Source organism: Physella acuta, unplaced genomic scaffold (genome assembly GCF_028476545.2).
Source record: "Physella acuta isolate Inbredline_101_S28 unplaced genomic scaffold, ASM2847654v3 ptg001518l, whole genome shotgun sequence".
Classification (NCBI taxonomy): domain Eukaryota; kingdom Metazoa; phylum Mollusca; class Gastropoda; family Physidae; genus Physella; species Physella acuta.
This window is the reverse complement of record NW_026733033.1, coordinates 159,537-168,421: the sequence shown is the minus strand read 5'-3', so window position 1 is coordinate 168,421 and position 8,885 is coordinate 159,537. Positions and strand designations below refer to the sequence as shown.

Here is an 8,885-nt window from a genome sequence, read left to right as displayed (position 1 = left end):
TCTTCATTCAAAGCCAAGGCTCGGCTAATACCGAAAGAACAAAAAATTTCGCGCGAAAAAAAAACGATAGATCAGTCCTTGATCTAGAGATCTATCTAGATTCTAGATTCATAACATCTCAGATTCTCAGATATTTAGCATTGTCTGAAGAACTGATTCTAGCCAGGAGTAGATCTGGCATTGAACTAACTATGCCGAAACAATATTAATTTAACCTAGGCTATTTATTTGAACTTAGTTACTAGATCTAGATCTAGATCTAGTCTGATTTAGTCTCAGTGAGTGAGATCTTTAGAATAGAATCTAATCTAGACTCTAGATCTAGACTCTAGAGTCTAGTTATTTTTTAACGTGATATAGATTTAATATAAAAAATATAAAATATAATGTATTTATTATAGAAAGAAAATAACTAAAATAAGAAATTAGAAAATGGTTCGAGTTGCTGTGCAAATGTAAGTCATTTTATTAGGGGAATCACTGTAATAAGTAATAGATCTAGAATCTAGTAGATCTATTGAATTCTATTCTATAACTAATTTAGTAATTAACTATTAAATTAGCTAAAAAAATAACTAGGCCTACACTACAGAGTATAACTTTAGGCCTACTAACCGGAACTTCTGGGCATCTGATTATTGATTATGTCCCACAGAGCTCTTAATTAACTTTACACTTCCAGAAAATAACCTTTAAATTTTTTTTAATATCTGTTTTTTTTTTAGACAAAGTGATGATGGAAGTTGCAAGGAATGGGCAATCGTAGAACTTCAAGGAGATCTTGAGACAAGACACCCTGTACCGTTGAGTGGAAAATTTATTGGAGATTTACACTTTACACTTAAGGTTTTACTTTTGACTTCACATAAAAGTTTTTAAACAGTATTTTCTATAGCAAGACGAGTCTGTAATGTGTCTTATATATCTTATCTCTATGTGATGTGTCTTATATATCTTAGCTCTAATGGGTACACAATGTAAATCTGGGAAAAGTCAATATATCAGTTTATATCTGAGTGTTGTTTTTACTTCACATTACCTTATCAAAACCTCTTATGGTTAAAATGTTTGTCTTCTTGTTTAGGCCTACATATAAATCACTCAACTTAAATTTAGTTTTAATATGAAGGCCTTGTATTTTGTTTAAAAATATATTAAACAATTTTTAACACTTACCCCTTTTTTGTCTGCTTGAAGGATTCGCCAGTGCTAATAATTGGTCACCACATTCTCCATGGTAAAGTGTTGAATCTTGAGAAGCCTCTGGCAGTGTTAGTGAAGACGACAGAAAGCAGTGGGGACGCTGCCATGGAAACAGACGATGCAGCTGAATCGAGGAAAACTTGTTATGATGTCAAGGCAATCATTAAAAAAAAGATTCTTTTCAAAACAAGACCCAAACCTATAATTGCTCATGTGCCAAAAAAACTGTAGTTTTTTTAATTTATACTTTGGAAGGGGGGCATTTTCATAATGTATGAATGATTTGAATGTGCCCTGTAAGTGTTTTGGATACCTCTTGTCAAATTTGTTAATTTAATTTTATCGATGCAATCTCAATATCATTAGTGATTCTCAATTAAAAAAATAAAAATGTGTGGAAACTTATCTTTTACTACTACTGTATTTTTTTTTTACATTAAAAAAATATAACACACTGCTTATCTTAGCTACTTGCAAAAATCAATTACATTGTACATTACAATGGCTACCTTATGGGTAGATGTGGTAGGACAATAGAGCACATGACTGCTCACTCAATTGTCTCAAGTTTATCACCAGGGCTGGAGTCCATAATACACCAAGATCTGTTGGGTACCTGGCTCGTATTGGTGTATGGGCACAGAATTAAACACACTAATCCCTTCACATGTTAATAAGGATGATTTCCATCTGCCCTATTACCACCAGGGCAGAAAGGTCACTTAGTTTTTTTACAATGAACAGGACTTTTCTTTGTATGTCCAAGCAAACACTTTCTCCTGACTTCTCAGTACAAAAAGTTTTACATTATATGATTAGCAAAATAAAATTCAGTGCCAAAGGGATTTCCATCCATGGTAGGTTATTGGGAGGCTGAACAATTAGGTGCTTAAATATCCTAATCCTGCAACATAAATATATGTATACACAGGTAGTGGCACAATAAGAATAAATCTTAATAACGTAGAACAGAAAGAGGGTCATAATGTTTTTAGACAATAATAAAGGGAAGCAAGTTCTTTTCGTTTAAATAGTAAAGCATGAATTAACTGTAAAAAATATTTTTATTAAAGACGATAAGTAAATGTGCAGGGATGCAAAATCAGTAACAAAATAAAAAGTTTATGTATTTTCAGCAGTATATTATAAACTTTAAACAACAACTTTTCTATTAATTTTTATTTTAGTTTTGGTGCCGCATGAAAATAGGGGAAGCTACTAAAATTTTACACTTGCAAGGGAGGTAATGTAATAATACAATATTTGCTGCTTTTTATTAAATAATCTATATTATTTTCAAAATAATACCTATATAAAATATTGAGATAAAAATTAAATTTTATTAATTTATATAAAAGAATTAAAATTAAGATTGTAAAAATTAGATATTTATAAATTGAAGCCAAAATGTATAATATGAAAACCATTATTTTCTCTATAGCGTCTTTCTATCTGGCTGACAATTCTAATGTGACTGTTTAGCATATATTAAGTTTAACAAACATATTCTTTTTTGACACCCTCTTTGTAGGGTACCTATTATGAAACATAGTGGAAATGGAATTTTGTGGAAATGTAGCTATTTATAATTCAAACCCCTTTTGATGGTAGTCGGTGATTTTTTTAGCTCGAGCTTTTTACTCAGCTGAATTAACACCAACAAAAGTCACTAGACCCAACTCTACTTTCTTGCGAATTCCAACTGAAATTGTTTTATTTAGGCTGCTTACTGTTTTTAGAGACTTTTTAATGCAAATTACATTGGCATAAAACTGATTGGTTTCCATTTCAGATATTTTTTACAAGCATATTTTGATGCAAATGACGGTTGGTTAATTTGAATACCTTTGAAACTATAGGCCTACTTAATTAGTGACATGAATGTCTAGAACAGTGTTTCTTCCAGACTTTTTTCTCCGGGGGGGGGGGGGGGGCATTGAAATTTTCGGGGGGGGGGGGGGGGCGGACACTGTTAGTATATATTTTCTATATAAATTATATAAATTTCATTTCGTTCGGGGGGGGGGGGGGCGGTAAAAAATTTTCGGGGGGGGGGGATGCCTGGAAGAAACTCTGGTCTAGAAAGTTTGGGTAAAGCATCAATAAAATATAACATAATGCAGGCTACATGTTGACAGGAACTAAGATTTACTTTAACAGCTAATGCAGTGGTTCCCAAAGTGGGCAATGGAAGGGTTGTAGAGGGGGAGGTTAGAAACTTGAGGTGCATACATCATCCACCCCCCCCCCTCCCACACCACCTATTTTTTATTCTCCACCCCCACAATGCATCATATTGCATATTGCCCCACCCTCCCTCATGACAATTCTACTGACCCCCAAGGTATTTCAACCTTTGGTCAAGATCTGACTAAACTTGTATTAGTTCATGTTTTAACCAAGGGTTGTATTGCTGAGAGTAAAACACATCCACGGCTTCTTTCAGAGCACTTTTTAATTGTTATATTTTCTACTTTTCAGTAATTCACAATTTTTTTATTCAAAATACCCACCCCCCCCCCCCCCCCCCTCCACGAAAGCAGCCATCCATGACGACAGTTTACAGACGACAATGAAAATATCAAGGAGAAATCGTTTCCTCCCCATAGTTTCAAATCATTTAAATACTAAATTATCCGCCCCTAATAACCGTCACCAATCCGACCCGGCTCTTCTATTGTAAACATTCGTCGTGAACCATAGCTCACCAGACAGGTCGGGGTGCTGGTGGTAGCGATATGCCTAGAAAGGGGGCAAATAATGGCGTGCGTTTACGTGGTGTCTCGCATGGTCCCCATGAAGAGAATTATATATATAGATAGAAGATATATATATTTTGATTATAATTTATATATTTTGTTCCAAGACCAGCTGAAAGATACTCTGTACACATTTTGCATCACTTGTCCTTATGTTTATGGTGGATGAACATAAGCCATGATTTCTATGTGTATGTTCTTATCTGTTCTATATTAGTAAACAACTTTCTTTAGCATCTTGAGAGGCCAGATGTGACATCCCAACTACAAACCTCGATTACACACAGGACAGAAGATGTTTTCTTAAACACAAACAAGTATATTGTATTTGTAAAAAAAAGCAAAGTCCACACTCTCTACAGATGGTGTGAAAATAAACTTTAATTTATATTTTACACAATATAATAAAGTATAAAGTAAATATTTGTAGCATAATATTTAAAAAATGTAGTAAAGAAGTAAAGTTATTGTAAAGTTGAGGTAAAAAATATAAATGCTTTTGAGTGAGCTAAATTGCAACTTACTGGCTCCGATAATTGAATACATATGAATGTTATATTTTTTATTATACATGAAAGTGTAATTATACCTGTAGGTGTAATTATACATGAAAGTGTAATTATACATGAAAGTACATTTAGAAATACTGAAAAGGCTGCCTAACAATAAAAACAATCATTTAACAATCCAATTCAGTAGTTTTTCTGTAATCTTGAAGCATCAATGTTGATTTGCATTTTTAAAAGTTTAAAAATTGTTTATTTTTCAACAGACAGAATTTTTTTTTAACCAAGATTTTTACAAAACAATTTTAGTATTTAAAAGTATCGTGGTTGGAAAAATATTTCTATTTAAGTCTATAATAGTTGGTAAGCATTTAATAGAATTATTTATTTGATTTCAATTTAAACTGTTTATATTTATGTCTTATTGTTTCTTGTTCAAGCCAATGATTATATACTTTACTATGTCTTAACCATCCCAATTATTTTGGCTTTAGTCAGAATGAGTAATATCAGCAGTCAAACGTTGGCATATAACCAAAATTAGGAATTAAAGACAATGTTTGGGCTCTGTGGACCATAAATAAAGGGAGTTAATACATTTTTAATGACTGAGATTTGTCAAAAAAAAGTCCCGCTCCATCTCTAATGCCCAAACAATAAAAATTCTATCACATTGAAACAAATTATTTTTCACAACTACTCATCCAAATCAAAATCATAGTCAGGGTTGCCAGCAATATAAGAATGGAGGAAATGCAAGTGTGTCTTCACATCAAATGAAGTAGCCTTCACCGCTGGAACTTGGCACATGGCATCAAACCAAGCAGCTAAGTGTGGGAAGTTTTCTCTACTGATGCTGATTCTTGGGTCTGCTGTTTCCATGACAGGTATTTTCTCCAAATGTGGCCATAAGTAAAAGTCTGTCATAGATGGCGCCAGACCTGAAACATTTAAAAACGAATAAATTTAGGTTTGTTATGAAGAACATTATAGCCTTAAATACTGAAATGGATTATATAAACAATATTTCTAAAATTATATTTGAACTAGCTGATACATCAAATTCAACTCAGATTTTTTTCTAATGAACATTATAAATTTCAAAAATAGAAAAGTAATAAAAAATGTATTATTATAATTATATATAGCAACCTATACAAGCTGGTTCAACTAGTTTCAACAAACTTTTCCTAAATTACTTTAACTTTACTTGGGAATTTTTAAACCTCAAAGGCCGACCGAAGGGTTACCTCCGAACAAGGGTCCAGTCCTTTTACTTAGGTTGTCATCATAAAATTTATAGTGCTTGTGAAACTCTTCAATAAGTTTCTCGCGATTGTCTGGAGTTCTCCAAAATGTATAGATGCCTGGAGTAAGCTGAAATACAAATCTGGGATTAAACTTGGGCAAGCAAGAAACAAAACAACTCTATAATATATAAAATTTATAATTAATATATAAAATTAAATGTAAAAAAAAATCTTTAAGAAGTGTACTGAAATATATTGACATGACAAGCTGTCAAAAAAATACAAGATGATACCTTTCCAAAATACTCCAGCAGTATCCTGTCCCAAGCCTTTGTATAAGGATCACTTGGCTGAAGTCTATGCTGTGGGTAAATGTCATCAAGCCACTCACACGTGGCTGTGGATTCATAAACTATCTTGTCATCTAGTTCGACAATTGGCACCAGACCAAGGGGGTTTTTATCAAACAGCCATTCAGGTTTGTATTTTAAATCAACATTAATTGTTTCAAACCTGGGAAGAAAATATGAAAAAAAAAAGAAAATAAATTATAATAAGAACAGTAGTAACTAATTTAAAGTAAATATTGATTTTAGCTAGGTATTACCATAACTCAAACTCAGGGGTCTCCAAACTTTTCAGTCCGAGGGCCGCATTAACTATAAAATTTCAGTTCGGGGGCCAGTTTCTTTCAGTCCTGTCTTTGTTATTTCTGGGCAAAGTTCCTCAGCCATCACCAACAAACGATTTTTCCTTGGACAAAAAGATCTCAGCGGGACGGATGAAAGGACTTCGCGGGCCGCATCCGGCCCGCGGGCCGTAGTTTGGAGACCCCTGCTCTAACTCATAACTCAAAAAGTAATGCAAACAAAAAAATCAATGAAGATGATAGTGTATTGTTCTACTAATAAACATAATAGAAGAATAATATACAGTTAAATATGCAGTTGACTGCAAAATAGTCAGTAGGCTTCTACTGATTCATTTACTACTCACTGAATGTTTTTATAAAGAAGCACAAGTCTTGTTCTATGTGCAAATGGACAAAATCTCATGCTGTACAATCTGAGAACCCCTGGCTGTAGTGGTGGATACGCTGAACCTTAAGATAAAGTATGGTTTAAATAGATATATGCAAGTAACCTACATGATAGCTACTAAACATGGTTAACAATTTAATGAAAAGCATAAACAAAGTTCAAATCCAGTTATCTCTATAATGTTATCTAATGTTGTACACATAGATTCTAGTACACTTAGACTTAGGGGTCTACAACAGAGCTCTGAGATGGTAGATGTCTGTAAAACTATAATTTTAAAAGAAAGAGTAAAATAAATAAGCTGCTTTAAAAGCATTTTATAGTATTTGGTCTTTATTTTATAAGCTTTTACAATTTAAATTAAATTTAAAATTAATGTGAAAAGAATAGGCCTAGACTTAGACACCTAAATATAATATAAAATGCATTAAAAAAAACAAGTACCCAGTACCAGCAGCTAGTTGTAGAGTCGTAGACTGTCCAATGGGCTGTGTGTAATTTATATTTAATTTTATTACATAGATCTATTATGAATTTGTAGCACTGGCTACCTTTTGCAAATACTTTTTGGGTCATCTTTTACAATTTTTCGATCAAAATTCTTTTTTAACCTTTTGAAGAGCTGTGGAAAGAAAGTAAAATATTAGTAATATTAATTTAATATTATAAAGTAGGATAGATTTAGTATTAGTAATAGTAGGCCTAACATGAAACAATTACTGTTATGTAATAATTCTGTATTACTTAGGTAGAATAGGTTGCTCATTGTTAAGATAGAAATAGAAGTATATTGCAATATATTTGTGTCAAATATTATTATAGATAACTGAATAATAAACCAAAATCAATGGCTAAATATATCAATATAGGCCAGAAATTAACTTTAAACAGCAGTGTTTGCGAGCAAGATTTGTTATATAAACAGCGGCCATCTGTAAGTTAGAGTGGTTTCCCTTGAATCTCTAACTACAATTTTAACAAAAAAAAACAAACTTAAACACAGCATGGCTGCTTAAGTAAATGAGCTTGGTTGCATCTGATGAAAACATCACTAGTCTTCATTTTTTACTGAAAAGTTGCAATACAGTTGTTTAAAACAGGGGATGATTATAGATACTGTTGTCCGATAATAGACTCTTCCATTAAATAGGTGTAGTGTTGGGTTGTTACTTTGTTAGTAGTATTGTAATCACCACTAATTTTATGATTAAAAATTACTAAATTAGGGTTAGGCGTATGTTCGTATGGTCTGGTAGGACTAGATTTGGGGTTAGCCGTTAGGGACAGGGTTAGCATTGACATGAGCCAGTTAAGTGTGTATATTTACTATAGTTAACTACCAGTAACCTAACAACCCCTTTTTAAAGAACATTCTAGATTTCTAGATCTATTATCGGACACTGGTATACAAATTCCCCCAAAACAGGTACATTAATGAATTAAAACTTGAAACATTTTTCATTTTTGGGTAATCTATCGTTTTAGGTACGTTTTTGTTTCAAAACAAAAATTGAAAAATTCTCTTTAGTAGTCTTTAGTTGTTAATTGTTAAAATGTGAAAAAGTTATAAAAATTTAATGAGTCACCTTTTTTCACACTAATACTAATAGTATTAGATCTAGAAAGATCTGATTTACTGTTTACTATTTAGAATCTAGGCGTAAATCTAGTCAGCTGTTTACGGCCTACTAGATTATCTACACTACAACACTGCTGCAGAATCTTCGTCTAGTTTTTTGTTTACTATTTAGAATCTATTATTAGAATGAAGAGTGCAGTAAAAAAACAACTTTTCATTAAAAAGATCTACTGAAGGGATGTTAACGGACTGAGACAACTGATTGAAAAGTCTAATTTTTTACAATATTGGCTCTAATTTATTTTTTCAGACAGAAAAGCATCTATCGCACTTAAAATATGTACTTTCTTATACTGCAGTAAAATCTGAGAAATGGGTACCATTTTACTATTCTTTCTTATTCTTCTTCGTTCTTAATTTTAGTGTTGGAAGGGATCCCCTCCAACAACACAGTGGAGTATACTATACGTGTCAACTGGTTATGCTCCATTGATGTCACTGACTCCGATTTCAGCCTGCTTTTTTTAGCGCAATTTCCATTCTGGAGA

At 32.5% G+C, this 8,885-nt stretch overlaps 2 protein-coding genes across 2 annotated transcripts; one reads left to right on the top strand and one right to left on the bottom strand.

The window, feature by feature from the left end:
- The first annotated feature begins 36 nt into the window (after nt 1-36).
- LOC131928561 (chromosome transmission fidelity protein 8 homolog) lies at nt 37-1,608 on the top strand. Its single transcript, XM_059284629.1, has 3 exons — nt 37-455; nt 726-846; nt 1,198-1,608. Exons 1-3 carry the CDS (start codon nt 433-435, stop codon nt 1,432-1,434), a joined length of 381 nt encoding a protein of 126 aa, XP_059140612.1. The 5' UTR covers nt 37-432; the 3' UTR covers nt 1,435-1,608.
- A 2,735-nt stretch (nt 1,609-4,343) lies between these two features.
- On the bottom strand, nt 4,344-8,442 carry LOC131928557 (glutathione S-transferase omega-1-like). The gene is made up of 6 exons (XM_059284622.1): nt 8,345-8,442; nt 7,310-7,380; nt 6,715-6,820; nt 6,012-6,231; nt 5,719-5,845; nt 4,344-5,409 (listed from the first exon to the last, which is right to left on the bottom strand). The coding sequence occupies exons 2-6, from the start codon at nt 7,332-7,334 to the stop codon at nt 5,165-5,167; spliced, it is 723 nt and encodes a 240-aa protein (XP_059140605.1). The 5' UTR covers nt 7,335-7,380; nt 8,345-8,442; the 3' UTR covers nt 4,344-5,164.
- Between the last annotated feature and the right edge of the window lie 443 nt (nt 8,443-8,885).

Bases quoted from the DNA above. Each gene is read 5' to 3' on its own strand.
- LOC131928561 (XM_059284629.1), top strand. From the start codon at position 433: ATGGTTCGAGTTGCTGTGCAAAT. The intron at 456-725 runs GTAAGTCATTTT...TTTTTTTTTTAG, and splicing joins GTTCGAGTTGCTGTGCAAAT to ACAAAGTGATGATGGAAGTT. The intron at 847-1,197 runs GTTTTACTTTTG...GTCTGCTTGAAG, and splicing joins ATTTACACTTTACACTTAAG to GATTCGCCAGTGCTAATAAT.
- LOC131928557 (XM_059284622.1), bottom strand. From the start codon at position 7,334: ATGACCCAAAAAGTATTTGCAAAAG. The intron at 5,846-6,011 runs GTATCATCTTGT...TTTGTATTTCAG, and splicing joins TGCTGGAGTATTTTGGAAAG to CTTACTCCAGGCATCTATAC. The intron at 5,410-5,718 runs GTAACCCTTCGG...TAAATGTTTCAG, and splicing joins GACTGGACCCTTGTTCGGAG to GTCTGGCGCCATCTATGACA.